The 19,633-nt window shown below is 37.4% G+C and overlaps 1 protein-coding gene and 1 long non-coding RNA gene across 2 annotated transcripts in view; one reads left to right on the top strand and one right to left on the bottom strand.

Moving 5' to 3' along the window:
* LOC134299771 (uncharacterized) overlaps positions 1-18,538 on the top strand; it is a 200,182-nt gene extending 181,644 nt beyond the window's left edge. The window contains exon 3 of the long non-coding RNA XR_010007024.1: positions 16,943-18,538. This is a non-coding gene — a long non-coding RNA (uncharacterized LOC134299771). The remainder of the gene's footprint in view (positions 1-16,942) is intronic.
* The window catches only part of fat4 (FAT atypical cadherin 4), a 163,906-nt gene continuing 152,828 nt past the window's right edge, over positions 8,556-19,633 (bottom strand). Inside the window, exons 15-17 of the mRNA XM_062983642.1 lie at positions 18,976-19,193; positions 16,611-16,872; positions 8,556-12,177 (exon numbers count right to left, since the gene is read on the bottom strand). Of these exons, the coding sequence (XP_062839712.1) occupies positions 10,316-12,177; positions 16,611-16,872; positions 18,976-19,193 (2,342 nt within the window). The 3' untranslated portion in view covers positions 8,556-10,315. The remainder of the gene's footprint in view (positions 12,178-16,610; positions 16,873-18,975; positions 19,194-19,633) is intronic.

Raw genomic sequence — 19,633 nt, 5'->3', positions numbered from 1 at the left:
ACAGCAACCAATAGAATGCCAAACAAAAAAAAACTAAAACAAAACAAAGCAACAATGACATAATAAATCAGAGTGTAAAAAAAGTACAAAATTTAAAATGAAGGCAGTTCATGCCAAAAATTGGGGGGGGGGGGAGGCCACAGGAATAGGTAGATGTCATTCCATTCTCCTCATTGTTTTGGAAGTGATGGCTGATAGCTTCTGAATCAGTAGAGTTTTAATCTGAAATTTGAAGGACTGTGCAAAGGTCTGAACCCTAGCCACAAAATATAACACTATGTAACAAAATTGGAAAAATGTTCTGTTCCTGGTTTGAAAGTTTAATTGTGCAGTGCATACTTTGAAAGTCATTATTATACTCTAAAAACTTCATTTTTGTGGCTGCCACACACTATGTTGAATTGGTTGAGACTCAATGAGTTATTCATTGAAAAGCTATAGCAAAATGTGCTGCAGGATGTCCTGCAAAAATGAAATTTTTGCAGTTTAATAAACTTTTCCCCATTTTTATGATAGAATCAATTAGAAAATGGCATTTGTAACCCAAGAACAAAAATAATGTTACATAGTGTAATCTTCACCATTCAGAACAACTTTGAAGTCCAGACTGTAACCCAGAATTGATTCACTGTTCTACTAACATGGAGTTCCTAGCTGCCACTGGCTTTTAATCCTCCCCACTTCCCAATACTTTAATGCAATTTCTAATCAATATTGCTTGTTTCACATAAGAATTGTGGGAAGAAGATTTGTTCATGGGAAGGGACTTTAGAGCAGTGATGCAAATCTTTCACTTTTTCATTATCAGATGTGGACACAAATAAAGTAGTTTTATCCCTGCTGGAGGAGAAAACAAATATCCCTTTGCATTTCCCCCCAGTGTTTGATAATGCCAAAGCTTTGCATGGGAATTATTCTATGAATAAAACACTGGATTTCTGTGCACAATAGTTTGGATTTTTGGTGCCAGGAGAACATACTACAAAATTCTTGCTCTTCTATTATTCTTCCTGACAGGTTTTCCCAAGTGTCAGGAAAACTGTTTTTCACCCGAGAAGGAATAATTATGAATATATTTTCCTTCCCTACCCATAATGCTAGCTCCACTCAAGAAAGTACATGGTTCTACCTGCCCTGCTCTGACATTGTTAAAAATGAATGTCTGTAGAGAAAAGCGTATGTGCATAGATTCCTTTAGCATTCTGATGACCTACACATTAATCTCCATTACTATAGAGGATGTTTATGAAATTCTAACTTTTTTTCCTGACCCTTGGTTCCAAATGGCCTGACCTTATTTATATAGAGAAAAGATGCAACTTTCTCTGATCCATTTTTGATTTCTGATGCTGTTCACAAACTCTCTATATATTTTGCTATAGTTTACTTTCTGGGATGTATGAAAATGTTAAACTGTGTATGCATGTAAATAGTAACTGCATATGGATATATGTTTCAAACCTTTATATGTTTTAAAGCTGTATATGCAGTTTGTCCCATTTTGCATTCCTCCTGATAGGAGGGTTGTGGTGTAGTGAACACAAGTAAGAATTCTGATCCTGAAATGAATTTTTCTCTCAGCCCCCAAATTCTTGGCAATTCAATAATTTGAAATGTTGTTGAACATTGAGAAATACAGTTTAGGTGGCCAAAGGAAAAGGGCAGGCAAAATGAACCAGGGAATGCAGACATGGAAAAATATGGTAAGAGTTCTAGATATGAATGATTTTCAACATCTCACTCTCTGCAATGTGATACATTTGCAAAGTAAAGGGGGAAAAACCTTGGGGAGAAGAATTTGTATCTGTTGGTCAGATACCGTACATCCCCAGACCCATCCTAATCTCACACACATGAACAGGGCATTGATTAAAGTCCAACATGAAACAAAATCCTATTTCAATTGTGTACATGGCTTTATCTCTTCCTACTTAGGGAGTTATGATCCTTTTACTATCCACCGGACCCCTCTCTGTGACTTTCAGCCTTCTGCCTTTCCTATGAGGCACACTTGCCAGGTCTGTCAAACTAAACACAAGGCCAAACTAGACAAATTTTAGCTGAAAGTTGATGAGAAGCCTTGGCTAGAGAAGGTAAAATCTTTGCTATTTTTTCAAAAAAAATTCTCCAAGTGCCTTTCCTCACAAACTTTCAAATTTCAGTAAATGCTTCAAACAAACTGATAAAAATATTCTTCAATGAACATCCCTAGTTTACACTAATGGACAAACATAAACCAAAACAATGGCCATATAGGCTTCAGACCTTTGTCAGTGAGTTTGGTAAAGGTGAAAAGTGCACATGTTGGTGTTTAAAAGTATCAAAATATTGTCAATAAATTGTCACATTTTGAGTTCTGAAGCTCATAGAGTGTACTGCCTAGTATGCCGATTCTTCCTTGTAATAGAGATTGGATCATTTAAGACTCATCCATTGCTAAGGAGAAAAGAATATATATACACTCTTGGCTTCAGCCAAGAAACAGCAGGCTCCCTCCTGGATAAGTATGTACTTGCTCTTTTACGTCTTGTACTGAACAGACCTCCATGTGTCAGAGTTTCAGAAAGACTACAGGTGGGGAAAGGGACCTATGAATGCAGTACACATAGTACTCAGCTTGCATTTTACTTCTGCAAACACACACTAACATTACAGTACTATTAAAATAGTCTGAAATAATCAAGGTTTCCCTTAGAGCCTTTCCTTTTCAGGAGGTGACTACAAAAACATATAATCTAATCAGCACGACTATAATGTTATCAGCATTGCATTTCCACTAATATAAAGTGGCTTTCACTCCTTCTATTTGAGTCTTGATTAAATTATATATCCAGTTATGTTTTGCTGTACATTGAAAAGATACGATATCAAAATGCTTATGTTTATTGTTGAAAGAAATGCCTAGCCTGTTTCATTAAACCATGCAATTCTTTCTTTGGGTGGACCCAGGTTGTGTAATCTATCGAAAAATGCTTATTTCTCAGATGTTGACAGAATTCAGAAGCTCTGTATCAGTCCGCCCCAACCAAAAATAAGTTTTGTAAAATTCATGATTTGTTTTAAAAGTAATATTACATCTATTTCAATATAAAAACAAACACTAGTATTTTGTTAAGTAATTATGGTGTCATAAATCTGCCTTATGCCTTCTCAATTCATTTTTTCCAGTCATTGTTTTTCACTTTTCAGACAAGTCACCACTCATACTCCTGCTCTTCAAAAACACAGAAGTGTTTGGGAGTGGGCATTGTCCTGTTGAAAAGGTACTCTTGGAGATGGCATTCAGAAATTTATTTATGGAGAAATAGCTACACTTCCAAAGCTACATATATCAATGCAGAATCTGAGCCATAGTATTTTATTTTAGGTTTCACTTTATTGGCATACTCCCCTTACTATCTTTTCCCTGTTTGGTGTAATAGCACATATTTTAAATAAACAGTCACACCGTTTGCGTTCTTCTCAATGCACTTCAGAGATCACTTCATATATACATTTACTTAACATTTTTAATTCATTAGAATGCTAAAAGTAGTCACACACATTGTATTTTTGTTATTTTTATGAAAATTGTGCTATTGTAGGAATAACAAACCCCACATATTATAGATATTTGGGAAGGGGTGGTAAGGAAGAAATACTGAAACTGAGAGTGAAAGTTAACCCTTGGTAATATTACATTTCAGAATTTGTGCTATAGCACTTGAAAACCTTGCTTTAACAAAGAACTATAGTTTTTTTCCCCACCCTGCTCTATGTACAGAGAAAACTACAATTTGTATTCTATCAAGTTTTAAAATCTTATCTTTGGTTGATGCTTGTATAATCAGTGTGTTGGGGGAAGAAAGTATAAAGGAGGGAGGAGGTTTGCACAAAAAGACAGAATAGTCATGAAACAAGCATTTGACCACATGTCGTTTAATGGTTTGATTTACGGAGACTTCACTTTGGAATCTGCATGTGTGTGGGGTTTTTTCTCTCTTTCACTGGCTGTATTTGCCGTATCAGTTTGCAAGCCTGGCAAATGCTGAGAACATTCCCCTTCTAATAAAAGTAAATTTGTTCAGTAGGCAATTTGCATCTTGCTTCTGTCTGTCTAGTCATGAGATCATTATAATGAAGAAACAGAGTCCCTAGAAATCTAGGTCACTGGGAGGCACTTTTTTTTCCAAGAAGAAGAATAGAAGAATAGCACAGCATCTTTTACTGCAGGTTGCAGCTGTAGAAACATGGAACTATTTATCCTTTCTGGTCTTCAAGAGCTCAATGCCATTGCAAAACCCCATTGCATCTCTTTGAGTGATATTATTCTTATTGCACTATCCCAATTATTTCCCTGGCACTACTGCATGGGTTTAGCAGCAAATTGGAGTCAAGGCCTTTTGACACTCCAATGTAGATGAAACTAACTTGATGTTTCTTTTAAACAAAAAACTAACTAGAATACCATAGTTTTCAATCATAATTAAAGATCAAATTATACATCAACAATCACATTTACTTGAGAGAAAAATTAGCTGTGAAAATGAGATGAAAAAAATACTTGCACTGCTTCCCAATCTTTGATAAGGTCTCTTTTTTTTAAAAAAAGGTTAACCACAGTGAATTTTTTCATAATTCAAAGTATTCCAACGGGGTTGGGATTTTTACAACCTCCTCGCCCAGATTTTATATGCAATAACTTCTGTTTTTTACACAATCAACAGTACTGCAAATGAAAATTTCACTAAAAATCCCCAAATGTAAAGAATTATTCATTAAAAAAAACGCACAAATCCTTCTTCCAGCAGGAAGAAACACTTTCCAAATTTCTCACTCTTGTGTGGAAGGATGAAAGAAGTAAATATCTATATCCTTACTTTCAAGTAAACATCAAAAGGCCTGCAATATTAATTTCATTGGGTGAATGCATTGCATGTACAATTTACCATTTTGATTTGCAGTGTGGACAGTATGAGGCGTTTGCCCCAAGAATAATCATCTACAGAGATCCTGATGTTTTAATAGATTGGTGGGCATTAGGAATGAAAAGAAATGTCTGTGGAAAGTCTCAATGAAAGTAGCATTTTTGCATCCAGGAAATTTCATTGCAAGAAAATGTGTACCTTCAAAGAATTAGCCAGATTCTCAATGAGAATGGGATCCTTGACATGTTGAGACACCACATCAGGAAGAGGAAACCTATCAAGAACAGTGACATTTTTCACTCCTGGATAAGATGAAGAAAAGACTTCTACTACCAAACGGTGAAAGAAAAAAAAAAGAGAGGAAAAAGAAAGTAAAGTTAAAGGTTTCCCCTAGGGGTTGGTGCTCATCTCCATTTCTAAGCCGAAGAGCCAGTGTTGTCCACAGACACCTCCTAGGTCATGTGGCCAGAATGACTGCATGGAGAGCCATTAACTTCCTGCCGGAGCGATATCTGTTGATCTACTCACATTTTGATGTTTTTGAACTGCTAGGTTGGCAGAAGGTGGGGCTAACAGCGGCAGCTCACCCAGCTCCCTGGATTCGAACTGATGACCTTTTGGTCAGCAAGTTCAGCAGCACAGTGGTTTAACCCGCTGCACTACCAGGGCCTCCAGGGAAAAAGAAAAACACATTTTTTAAAAGGAAAACAGGCTTCCAAAGCATTTAAAAAGTGATTTTCTGTTCCTAGAACTGAATGACAGTCCTAGGGGTGTGTGTGTGTGTGTGGGGGGGGGGGTGGAATTATTGTCTAGGCTGAGAAGGGAATAACAGAGGAAAAAATACCTTATGTGTTCCAGTTTGTCTCATCTGCTTTAAAAGTATCTCATTCTGCTTTTCCTTTTCTGTGGCGAGGAATCAGAATTTAACAGAGGAATTCTGTGTGTGTCAAAATAAAACAAAGTCTCATTGACTTCATTAGGACAGAGTCACAAGCAAATCACAAGGTTGCTGGTTCAAATCCAACCCAGGGACAGCGAGGATGAGCTCCCTCTATCAGCTCCAGCTCCATGCAGGGACATGAGAGAAGCCTCCCACAAAGATGGTAAAATATCAAAACAGTGTCCTTGCAGATGGCCAATTCTCTCACACCAGAAGCGATTTGCAGTTTTTCAAGTTGCTGCTAACATGAAAAAAACCCCAGGCAAATGTTCTGTTGAATCAGTGGAAAGAAGTAGTGAAAATGGAGAACATTTTATACATCACAATTACGCCTCTTCAACAACTATGGCTCCATCCTATGGAATCCTGAGATTTAGTTTAGGGAGGTGTTTAATATTATCTGCTGGAATGCTCCAGTGGCTCCATAAACCACAGTTTAGCAGGATGCAACCTTGGCAGTGTTAACAAAAATGCTTTAATTTATCAATGAAAAAGGTCCCTACCCTACCCTACGTAAGAGAAGGTATTTCATGAAATTATGATTTCCCTAACTGGGCAGATTTCACACTTTTTTGGTGAAACCCTGTCTCTTATCTGCAAAGCTTTGCAATTAAGAACTAAAGCTAGTTCTTATTGTAAATCTTACTGGTGCCTTCTCATTCAATTTATTTGTTGAAAAAACATTAGCAAATCCTAATTTAATTGTCATAGCTACTGAGGGTAAGAAAGGACATTCCAAACATACTATACTATACTGTTGAGGCACTTTAATATGCAGACATCCAATTATGTCATAGCCGGAAAGAAAAAGATCTCATTCTCCGATGTGCTTGCCCTCTGTTCTTCTTTGGAGTACTAGAATGTCACTTAAAACTCAACGTGTTGCTTCCTTGCTATCTCCTTGCAGCTATTCTGGGAAATCAAAGTCAAAACAAAGGCAACTAAAACCACTAGCAAATGTTAATGGGAGTGGAGAAAGAGACAAAATGAAATTTGTTGGAGTTACTGACCGCATCTGAAAGAACTGGAAAGAGTTCCTTTTGATACACTGTGGGAAAGAGAAGGACCAGAGGTGGTGGCACTGGGCTGTTTGTCATGCACCACGACAAATCACTTTTTGAAGCAGCCAAATATAACTGAGTTCAAGGAGTGGATGGCTAAGATGACATAAAAGTTAAGCTAGATTTGACAGTCAACTTGAATGTTTTTTATTGAAGAATATGTAATAGTTTTTCTTCCCCAATGCAGAGTTCAGTGAGAAGATATCTCAATTCCCTTTGCACTGAGTTATCCCTACCCTTGTCCTGAAGTGCAAATCATTATTATACTTACCAGCTATCAGTGGCTTTCATTGCATTCCACTGTGAAAAGAAATGGCATGACTGTAGGGCAGAATAAGACTGAAAAATGTTGCTGCCTCAGGGGAAGGACAGGATTGCCCCCCCCCCTCTATTTGACATACAGATAGTAAGGTATAGGGTGGCTAGAGGTCAAGCAGAAGAGGGAATTTTGGCAGATGGCGCTTCTCATGCAACCTGTTTAACAAGCTACACCTGATGAAATTTCCTCTCCTGCACATCCCTTAAAGGTACAGGAGCCATATTAAGTTTTTACTCCAGCAATAATGGAAAGTAATGCTTGGCATTCCCTTCAATGAAAATAAGACAGAGGGCCATTACACCAGAAAGTAAAAGGGTCTTCTATGGGTGCAGGACACTCTGTGTTACACACTGTACTGTTGCAGAAGAGAGCACTAAAGCTGCAGGAAGGACAAGTCTGGGTTCCACTGCTTTTTTCTTGAGCATCAGATATCTGAGGTGTTTTCCTCAAGGCTGCCTAATGGAAGGACTAGTTTTCAAATAGTATGTATGTGTCTTCAAGTCATATGTTGACTTCTGATAACTACATGAATTTCACAGGGTTTTCTTAGGGTCTTGCCAGTTCCTTCCTCTGCAATGTGCCCTACAGCACCTGGTATTAACTGGCAGCCTCTCATTCAAGTATTAATCAGGACTGACCCTGCTTAGATTCAGAGATCGGGTGGGATCTGCTATGTACTTCAGCATATGTAACCAATACTGCCTACATTTTAAGCTTGTTGTTATGCATTCATTCCACAGAATAGATGCGCTCTGAGAATGGGTAAGAATTTGCTTGGTTCATTTTGTTAAACAACTTTCAAATATTTCAATGAAAGGAAATTGATTGTGGAAAATGGGGAGATTTTGCCAATCTGGTTTTTAATTTCTTTGTATTAAATCAAGCTTGTGGTGCTGAATTCAGTTTACCACTTCTCTTTACTGACAGATTTCTTCACTTTAACATATACATGGCAGTGAGGCAAAACATAATTGTTTCCACATTTGGAATAACTGTACCTACTGAATTTGGCCAGTGCAGGTGCTTTTGTTCATTCTTTTTGTGATAAGAACTTGCTCAAATAGGCATTGACAGGAAGGAAACAATCTTGACAAACTTTTTTTTTTAAAAAATGTGGTAGTTTTCCTCACTCATTGACATAATCTAAAAAAGTTGTGGCAATTTTAAATCCATTTCTTGCTGAAGAAAACTTCTTGCTCTCTCCTCTTGATTTCACCATGATTTTGGAGGGATAGCTAAAAATAAATTTGTTTATGCAGGAAAAACAGGTAACACTGACACATGAGGCCAAGGCCTAGCATGTTGTCTCCACTTCTGCACACCAGACATTTTAAATAAATATTTTAATTCTATTATTGGCATTTACACGTAGAAAGAATACTGTATGTTACAATTTTATCAAAATGTGAAAATATGAATGTTACATAAGTAACAAATGTAAAAAAAAAGAAAGTATTTTTCTTACTTTCCCCGAAAGTAAGAAAACAATTCAGTATAGGAAAATATTGATACTTAAAACACATGTTTAGCTTGAAAAGGAAAGTGATAGAGAAACAATCTCACCAAAATCCCATTTTTTTTACACAGTACAAAAGGAGCTGCATGGAAATATGTGGCATTTCTACAACAAGCAATTTTAAAATACCGAGATTTAGAAGAGTTAAGTATTTCCCTTCAAAGCCAGGTTACTTCTTAAATGTTTTGCACTTGGATTGGGATACTGAGTCCAAAACATATGTGTCTAATATCAGTAATGAATGATGCATGTGTACACGTAGAGAATGCTACTTTCCCCCTGTTGTATTGTGCATTTCTTTAAAGAAAAACAGAGGTTCCTGTGCCATTCATAACTGATACAATATGGTTATTTTTATAGACCGTCAACTGTTTGAATAAAGCAATCATTTTTCTTTCCAACATTATTTTAAAAATTTCAAATGCTACTTGTCATAGAATATTTTGAGATGGAGCCAAACAAAAATTGCTTCACGGTGTTGTGGGCAAGGCAGTGCTCACAATAATACATACAATTATACTAATCCCTATATAGTTATATAGGTAAGTAGTCTTCACAATGGCTTCCTGTGAAGTGGAGCAGCCATTTTAATGCCTTTTTTTTAAACAAATGGCAAAACTGAAACACTGATAATGAATGGTTGCTTGCACCAGGGCAGGAATCATGTTTGCTAAATGTTTATGGTCTGCAATTCCTAAAAACTCAAGTATATCCAATTGTGAGGAATCCTGGATGTTATGATTCAACATCTGGGAGGCTCTGGCTTAGGCTACGCCAGGTTAGTGATAGAATTGAGACTGTACAATAATTATTGCTATTGTTTGTTTTCTAGCCTTGCTTTGCATTTAACCAGACTTCATCTTTTACTACTGTTTGATGCTGCTACTTGGTTTACATACTAACTAGAAATACTGTCTGTTGGGGGAAAATAAGAATAGAATTCAGAAGTTCTCACACAACCTTGTCAAAAATAATAAAATCATAAAGTGCTGATGAACTTGAGCAGGTTAATAGCACCCATGTATTGAAAAAGATAATACAGCCATTACTCAAGCTTATCGTTCTTTAAAGTATCCAGATCTGAACAACCGCAGGATATAGGAAGCACACTCTTAAAGAAACCCAATAGCATTGTTCCTTCATTCAGCTTCTGTAGAATTGCTACAAGTATCTCCCAACAAAAACAATGTACTTGACATTTTTGCATTTCAGAACCACATATTAAAATTGCGTACACATACACTCTTCACAATAAACTGTCTTGTCCATTTTTAGAATTGATCATTATTAATTTAAAAATCACAAACGAATATAGAACATTATTTCCAAGCTCTACATGCCAAATACCTTGTTTAGAAACATAATGCATGCAGAAGAAGCAAATTCAACCAATCCCAATTAAATTAAAGAACAAAAATTTACTCGTCCATTTCAGCAGCATAATTGTGATTTTTTAAAAAGTGTCCTAACCACTGGCCCTGGATAAAAAGAAAAGAAAAGTATGTTCTTCTCTTTTCTGCAATGGTAGAATGGCTTGAGTGTTCCATGATTTTCTATTTTGACAATCAAGTTCTATACATACTGTTCGGCTTCCCCATCTTTTGGTTGTGTTGTACCATTTTTGCTTTCTTCATTTACATTTGCTGCTGTCTTTTCTGGCAGAGATGCCAAATCTTTAAAAACATCAACATAATGCCCAAATCCAGGGCCCCAGTTCAAAAGGTTGTCCCAGTTGAAGTTCCCACTCTGTGGCCCAACTTTTAAAGGTGATGCATTGTCTTGAGTGCTGGGTGGTGTTGCTTGTGCACCCACAGGCCCACCACCCTCTCCTCTGCGGCCTGGGTATCTCTTCGGCTTCAACCTGGCACCATAATTGTCTTCATCATCTGCATCTGATTCATTTACTTGAGATAGTTTGGGCATTCTGGAACTGTATACCATGGGTTTTTCCCTGTCATATTCCATCTCGGAACATGTAAAAGAGTCATGGGAATCACTGTCAGATGAAGATTCTGGAGCTGGAATGCCATCAGCAGGATTTCGTGTTCTTGACAGAGGCCTTCTGCAGTCCTCTTCAGAAGATGACCTTCCATGGTCAGCACTACAGATGCTTGGATTTCTAGGCCGTGGTGTGTTAAGCCTCTCCACTTCTTCAATGGAAAGTCCTACAGGAGGACCACTCTCCAGCTGTCCTATTGGTTGCTTTAAGCGGCTTCCTGGCCTAGAACTATGGGTTCCCATCATTTGGGGGCTCTTGCTCCTTCTTCCTAATCTAGTAGGATAGTTAAACATGCCTGTTTGGCAGACATCATTATGCATTTCCAAAGGACTCCCTTCTCTCATTGAAAGATGCATTTCCCTTGCTGGGCTGTTTCGGTAAAAAGTTGATGATTTGGAAAATGGAGCAGGACTATGACGAGAAAGATGGTTGGGTGTAGGGCACGCAGAATGACTTAAGGATGTTGTCCTTAGGCCTTGACCATAGGAAGGTTGGTATGTTAAGCTGCTAGCTCCCAAGGGCATTGGTGACTGTCTGGCAAAGCCCAATGGACTGTGTCTCTGGATGGAAAATTTAGGAGTATGGCTTCGGAACTGCTTGTAATGCTGGATTATATCTGCATCTGAAGGAGCAATGCTACTTGCATTGTCAATGTCATAGTGTTCTATCTCTGGTTCAGGGGAAGCTAGAGGGGCACTGGGTATAGTCTCTGGGTTGTGTGGTATATCTGTCTCATCAAAGATAAGATATGGGTTTTCTCTTTCAATTATGTCAGGCTTAGGGTTTCCTTCAGGCTGCTTCCGGATAGTCATATCATCGCCGTAAGGTGGGATGTTATCGGGGTCATCAAATGCATCATTCTCACTCCCCTTCTTTTTCTTTTCCTTTGTTTTCTTTCCCTCTTTTGGCACTTTTGCCTTCTTTCCCTTGCATTGGTTGCACAGGATCAAGCTAAGCACAAGCAAAGCCAGCACAGTAGCACAGCTGCCAACAATCGCAGGAACAGCCCACAATGGCAGGGAAAGTTCAGCTGGATAAGGCTGAGGGATGCATATATGGCCTCCATTTGTTCCTCCCTTACATACATGTCCATGGGCACACATGATACCAAGGCAAGCCACTACAATGTCACATGTCTTTCCACTGTAAGCTTCAGGACAGCTGCATACAAATCCAGCTCTCTCTCCAGGTTCACAGCTGCCGCCATTCTGACAAGGGCTGGAGGCACAGGCTCCAGGAGGCACACATTTGTAAGTATACCACTGGTTAATGCACATTAATTCTCCCCCGCAGGGATTGCTGGCACAGATATTGGGCCCTCGGCAACCAATCTTCACAGAGGGGTCTGTTTTTGATATAGTAGCAAGGTTGTGTTTTCCTATGAAGGGAAGACTTTCTTCACCATATTTCAGATAGGCAATGCAGCCATCAAAATCTAGAAAAGCAAAGAGAGAAAATTCAACTTTGAAAGTAGTAGAAAATTATCTTTTAAAGTAAATGTTAACTGAATGGTAGAGAAAAACAGTATTAATTATGAAAGCAACAACAACAGCAACAATCGTTATTATCTTGAAACCAAGCACATACACATGCACAGACACACAATTTACCATCTACCAGCTGTGGCTGCCATAATGCATAAGCTGCCACACAAGTGTTAGACTGCTCTGTGTAGCAAACCAGCAGCATAAAAACATAAAAACAGGCCTAGACTTTTCAACTTATAGCATTTGATTTTGTAATGACTTTTTAGTCTGTACATGTACTTAGATTGTTGCGATAATTTTCAAAGCAGCTGTAGTCAATACTAAACTATAAAACCAGTTTTTACTTTCTCTTGGGATTTAAAAAAGAACAGCTTTCACTTGGACATGCCGTAAGTGAAAATGAAGGTAAAACATGTTCTCTATTTACTCTGGTTCATAGCCCATTTGTTCAAAATTTGCTCATAAGATCAATGATAGCTGATAAGGTTATTTCTGAAACAATTGTTGAAATAGGTTTTAGGAGAAAAGAATAGTTTTAAAGAAATCACCATATCAATGAGATTGTCCTTTTGGCCTAGAACACTCTTGTTAGATGCCTGAAGTGTACAAATTTCATTGAATATGTGTGTTTACTGGGGAAAAACCTATCACCAAGATTACTTGAAAATGGTAATGCATTAATGTACTTTCTATAGAGAGGTGATGATTTGGAAAATTGACTTTTTCATCTTTGATTAATCTTCTTATTTTCTTTATTAACATGTGTACCTGCACCCAAATTTACTAAACAAAATAAATGCAAGTCCACTGTAAAATGGTAAATCTTCCCAAATGTGTGGGTCAATGTAATATCTCAGAATAATTAAAAGTGCAATCTTATATTCTTTACACAGAAGGAAACATTACCGAGGTCAGCAGAACTGAGACAAAAATACACTACCATAAATAACCACATTTCAAGCAAACTATATGGAATTGTTTGATGCTGAAACCTAATAAAATAATGAGTTACCATATTTCTTCTATTCTAAGACACCATCGATTGTAAGACACACCCTAATTTCAGTGGCACCACCAGAATGTGTGTATGTTTGTGTGTGTGTACAAAAACACCTGTGATTCTAAGATGTACTCTGTTTTAAAATATATTTATATGGGGAAAAGTGTGTTTTAGAATTGAAAAAACTGGATATTCAATTGCTACATACAAAACATTAGTATTACTAGAAATGATAAAAAGGGAAAACTCCCCTCAAACTATTCACTTAGCAATAAATAATGTGCAATGTCAATACAGTCAGCCTTCCTTATCTACAGATTCTAAATCCATTGATCATACACCCACGGCTTGAAAATATGCCCTCAAAAATAATCTAAAAAGCGAACTGATATTGTCATGTTATATAAGGGAGACAATTTCATTATGCCATTATAAATAATGGGACCTGAACATCCATGGATAGGTAGGTATGTGCAGGGTTTCAGCCTAAACAATTTTTAAGGACCCAAAGAATACAGATTTTTGAAAATTGGTACATCTAGGTTAGAAATATTAAAACACAATCCAAACAAACTTTAAGCATTTCCTGGATTTCAACTGTTCCTAGTGACAGAGGCAAAGATGGTTTCATCAGTGCAATCCTATACACATCTACTCTGATATCAGTTTTCAAAGGTTCTATAGGTCTTACTATTAAATACAAGGGTTAAAAAATGCAGTCTGAATCTATTTTCCTAAAATTGTGGGACTTTACATTTTTAATTATTTTGAATGGATTATGGTCCAAGGTGCTGTTTGTTAGCTGATGGCAACTACTTTTTTTGAGCAGCTCCATTTGGAATTTCAGCATTAACCTACATTTCTGAAACTTTCACTACATATTGCAACTTGGAGATTTACACATATTTTTGCTTTGATAGCTGACTGCCTTCAGAAGCTTAGAAATAAAACAGAGATGAAATGAAACTCCTTTAGGCTAAAACAGGGTGCTTATAAATGGGCACATCTCTGTCAGCCAGTGACCAGATTACAACTGAACTCTGAAATTCAACTGGAGATTTTTATGACGGTAGCCTGAGTACATGAAAATGCATTGTGACCTACCAACCAACAATGGCAATTCATTACCTTCAAAACTTTTTGAAAAACGTCACTCTTTCTGTGTGGACAGTGTGAAAGCAAAGCCACCAGAGCAAATAGCACTGATATGAAAAACTAACAAATAGCACAATTTATTTTTAGCCAAGTTTTTTTTTCTGGTTGAGGAGAAGCCTATGTGTAACAATGCACTTGACTTGGGTGCACAAATATTTTTTCTTCATTAATGATAACACAAGGGAAAGGACATGAATGCAAACGATAAGGCAACAGAAATCTTTAACTTCAAAAATATCCACTCTGTGCTGCTCAAGATTTATAGCAAGTCATACTAAAATTGTGTATGATTTAAAAATGTAAATACCACATTTCTTCCAACCTAAAATACCTTTGATTGAAGGATGAACATTTGCCTCCTGTTGGATCACTCCACTCTGAATCTTCTAGTTACAAGGACCAATCAGCTGCCATTTGCTCTAAGCAAACAGCAGATACAATATGTAAAGTGATTTGGTTCAGAAGTTACACCCCAAGACAAAGGATTAGAGTCCAAACAGGGTCCTGATCTGACTTGTTTCTTACAGCCTTTTGACCCTCAGTTACTTGAAGAAAGTGTTTCCTGAATTTTAATATGAATAAATTGTTGGTAAGTTAATTTCCTTCAAACCTTTTGCTTCCAAGAAATTCATTTTCATTATTCAGAGCCATAAGAATGTACACAGAAATGTACTATGTGTCTGTTTACTTTAGACTTTACTTTTGAATACTTCAGGTTCAGTCCATTATAAGATAAGCCCCCATGCAAGGAGAAAGAGTCACATAACATTATTCCCCCAACTAAAGTGTCCCTGTGGAGAAACATTGATCATATCAGAGAATGAGATGCTATGGAGCCTGCACATAAGGCAAGGTGTATAGTACATAATGGTGAGTGAACTGGCATCTTTTTGTGCTTTTTATCTGGGCGTTGATCTCACAAGCAACAAAATCGAGCCATATGTGAATATAATTAAACTTGCTAAAACAGCTGCCCTTGGTCCCATTTTTGGAAGAAAATCAGAGCATCAACCAATCCTTCAGGCAAATAGGTGAGATAAAAGTATTTTTCCTAAAGAGAATATCATTTCTTTGTTCAAGTCTTTTAACTTAGGAGTCTCATGAAGAAAACACATGCACACATACAGAAGATGGATTTCTCCTTCATTCAAACCAGTTCATTTGAAGCTAAAAACTATCGGTTGAAAAAAACAGATAAAACAGAAAAACATTCCATTATTGGGAATTTATGCATAAAATGAAGCATAGCATATCTATGTTTTAGAAAGTGTTTTAAATGCTTCTAAGGATTCCCAAGTGTTATCTAAAGGGGTCATTATAACAGCAGTTTGCATTATGGAGTGGGAAACTTGCCTAGAACATCTTTTCTTTGGATGTTGTATTTTTGCTTCTTTATTTGTACATTTATTTTTGTTACTTGCTCATTTATCTTTGTGTTCCTTATTCTTTGGATATTTCTGAACATATGAGTTCACCAAGAGTTTTAAGCCTCCCTTTGTAAATCTTTGGCAAGTTACATACAGCGTAATCCAATATTAAGAAAACATTTTATGAAAAGGAGATGTTGGAGCATACATTCCTACTGCAGGCCAGATTCCTGTAACTTGTCAGCTTCTACATCAGTCATTTTATTGAAAGACTTCTCCCCCGCCTCACTCTGCCTCAGGCCCAAGCAGTTTCCCTCTCACTCGACAAGCTCCAGTTTTGACTGCATAATCAATAGACACCAATAGACAGGAACAGTGAATACCATAAATATGATTTCATTCACACCATTTCTCATACCTACTGAGGTTATGCACATTCATTGTTTTTATTGGACAACGTGAAAAATGTGAAGTGCAAACTAAGAACAGGCAAGGTTACTCTATCTGGTGATAATCCTTTAAGTTAGGCAGGTTCTTAGTCTTAAGAGCTCTCTCTGCAACACCACCTCCTTACTGCTTAGCAAGACTTGGTGTCTGTATCTAAAATTCTCTTCCGTATTTTAAAAAGAAAAAGCAGGCAAGAATACCAACACCTGCAATGCTGATTTTATCCATAAATAGGACTAAAATTTTAAACATTTATCTCTTACTCTTTCATACATGGTTCAAACTAAGAGGTTTTAATATACTGCTTTAGCACAATTGTTGAATGATGTTCATGTGTTATTGTTGGAAAACTTGAAATTTCCTTGCAATATGCAACACTTCCCATATAGACATTGACTTTTTTTCTTCTTACCTGGATCAGTATTTTTGGGTGTCTGGCTAGATGGGATTCCACCAAGAGAAACTGTAAGGACACTGAATCCTCCAAAATCTTGTGTAACATGCAGGATGTCTCTACTGTGGATCTTATCAACTGTTAGGATTGTAGAACTTCCATTCTTTTCAATTAAGACTGTATGCCAATGGCCATCAGAAACATAAACTTCAGGAACACTTCTTTCCACTTTTCCAGCAACTCCAGCATCAGAGACATATTGTACTTTCCCACCTTTTATCTGTAAGTGAAATTATTGAAACGATTAATATGATACAGGAGAATGCTTTATTTTACTTTTACCCTTGAAGTGACTGGCTCGACCTTGAAGGAACTGGGGGCGGTGACGGCCGACAGGGAGCTCTGGCGTGGACTGGTCCATGAGGTCACGAAGAGTCGAAAACAACTGAACGAGTGAGACGACGACGACTTTTACCCTAACCACTTTGTGTTTTAAATTTAAAAAAAATCAATTTTCAATTAGAGAAAAGTGATGTTGTAAGTTTTGTGAATTATGTTATAAACAGCTTTTGGAAAATTTAATATTTTTGACTGCAATATCCATAATCTTTCAGTTAGCACAATCACTGAAACAATAAGATCTTCGGACCATAGAATGATGGATGGTGACTGCTTATCTTTCCAACCTTGAGGATACAGTGTTCCCTCACTACTTTGCAGTTCACTTTTTGCGGACTCGCTGTTTCACAGTTTTTCATTAAACACTAAAATAATATTATAAATCATAAAAAAATTATGATTTACAGTGGCAGTGATCTCGGTTGGGTGTGGGCGGTAGGGCGGGGTGGAGAAGGAACCCAAGCGATAGTGGGAGGAGGAGAAGGGGGCACCATGTTCCCCTCCCTCTTTCTTCCCTCCCTCCCTCCCTTCCTTACTCTCTTTCTCTCTTTCTCCTTCCTTCCTAAGGAGAAGCCTAAGGAAGGAAGGAAGGAGACGCTGAAGGGAGAGAAAAGGAGGCTGGAGCAGCTTCGTTTTTGCCTCACATGGCAGCGGCACCAGCGCAGCAGTGGGAGCATGCATGCACGTGCTTAAGAGGAGAGAAGGGGACAGAGACACTACTTGCCGAATGAGATTGTAAACAACATAAATATAGCGTCCCTCCTTCACATATTTTCACTTTTTGTGGGTGGTCCTGGAATGTAACACCTGCAATAAGTGAGGGAACACTGTATACTGTTGGATCAAAGGCTCACGTAACTGGATATTTGGCTGGAAAACTCTGGGATCATCACCTTGACATTTCACAGCCAACTGAGTAGAAATGTATCATGCATGTTCATGTTTAATGTAAGGCCTAATCCATAGAACTGGGTCCAGGGTATTGTTATCTGTCTTTGTCCTGCTTCTTCCATGTGCTTCCTCCTCATTCAGCCTTTAAACTTGCTAATTTACTATTTGTTTTAGACCCAGAAAATACCTTTTTTTGTTAGCTGCCTGCTTGAAAGAAAATTACGGCAAAAGACTCCACGAGCAAATTCTTAGGACATTATTGCATTATCCACAATTTTACTGTTTTTTTGTGATGGAAAATTTGTGTTCCTCAGAGTCTCTGAAAAGCCAAATAAAACTGATAAATTTATGCTGGCTGAAGCTTAAAAATGTGGTCTTACACTGGAGATTGTTATAAGCTATGGAGAAAATGGAAACAATTAAAGTAGTCAAGAAAACTTGGATCTTCCACCTATCCAATAAAGAAGCTTGCCAGCATTACTGTTTTACTTGTTTAATGTTATGACTAAATTGACTGAGTCATCAGTAAGAACTAAATCCATTGGTTTTTCTCTTGCAAAACGTATACCTGTGAACTAAAACTCTCAAAATTATTTATCCTATGGCATAATGATAATTTATCATCTTACTAGACAGCTTGCATATTCCCAGTAGGATTCCCCTGTAGCTATGATTTTGCTGAAGGAAATTTAGCCACTGCCAGCTTAAACTAAATACTTGGTTTACAAGAAGGGTTCTATGTTGGCATGTTTTTTCATACACAAATGTGTATACATGTGTGAATTCAGTTTTAAATTTGAGCTTTCTATACAAGGAGGGGAAAAGTTAATAGGAGAAACGATTTCACTCTAGCGTGCAATGTTTCATTATGAACATATACAACAAACATTCTTCCGGTTACCATTCAAATAGCCAGCACTTGGAGTCTAGACAAAGCTGATTAGAAGCAAAATCATTCAGCTCCTCCAATAGCTGGAGTTCTGCCCAGCACTAGTCAACACTCTGGTATTTATAAAGAAAAAGACTAGGATGAATTCAGGCTGCCTAAAGAAGACCATTTCATAGTAAGCAGCCTTATGGACTCAAGTCTTACCTTCACAGTGGTGTAATTGCTGCTTTCCTGGATATTAATTAAAACTCCACTTTTGCTCCTTGTCCTGAATTTGACTTCTACATTATCCACACTTTGAGGCTCCAAAATAGCATTTCCAACGCTGTGTCTCATGACATATTCCCATTTCCTATTCTGCCTAATGTGGTAGTCAAGACGACCTTTGCCTTCTAAGGACAAGGCAGTGTCAGCTGTAACATCTGGAATAAAGAAGGGAAGTTTACAATCATATTCTTTGTCATCCATAGTTCTCTACATATCTTTCCCCTTAAAACAAAAAGATACAGATGTCAAAAGTGCCAAGAAAATAGTCTGATTTTTAATTGTTTCTAAAATGAAAACTAGTTTCTCTTCCAAGTTAAAGAATGCGGGAAGGCTTCCACAGCCCTTTTTCATGCCAACTCATCTCAAAGGTGAAGATATTTTCAAGTCAAAGCAAAGAAAACTAAGCCTGGTTGCTATTATGGATTAAAATGTAGTAGAAAGTGAATGCCTGGATATAACATCTGTATTTTCATTATTGATTTCTCATTGAAACTGGTGAACCCTGGTGGAGTTGGATAGCATGATGTTTTCTTCATAATTATTGTTACAATGAATTCAATCTTTGCATATTTAAACCATGTGCAAAACAGAAAAC

The sequence above is a fragment of the Anolis carolinensis genome, chromosome 5 (genome assembly GCF_035594765.1).
Source record: "Anolis carolinensis isolate JA03-04 chromosome 5, rAnoCar3.1.pri, whole genome shotgun sequence".
NCBI lineage: Eukaryota > Metazoa > Chordata > Lepidosauria > Squamata > Dactyloidae > Anolis > Anolis carolinensis.
The sequence above is the reverse complement of the archived record's forward strand: the minus strand, read 5'-3'. Positions and strand labels throughout refer to the sequence as shown.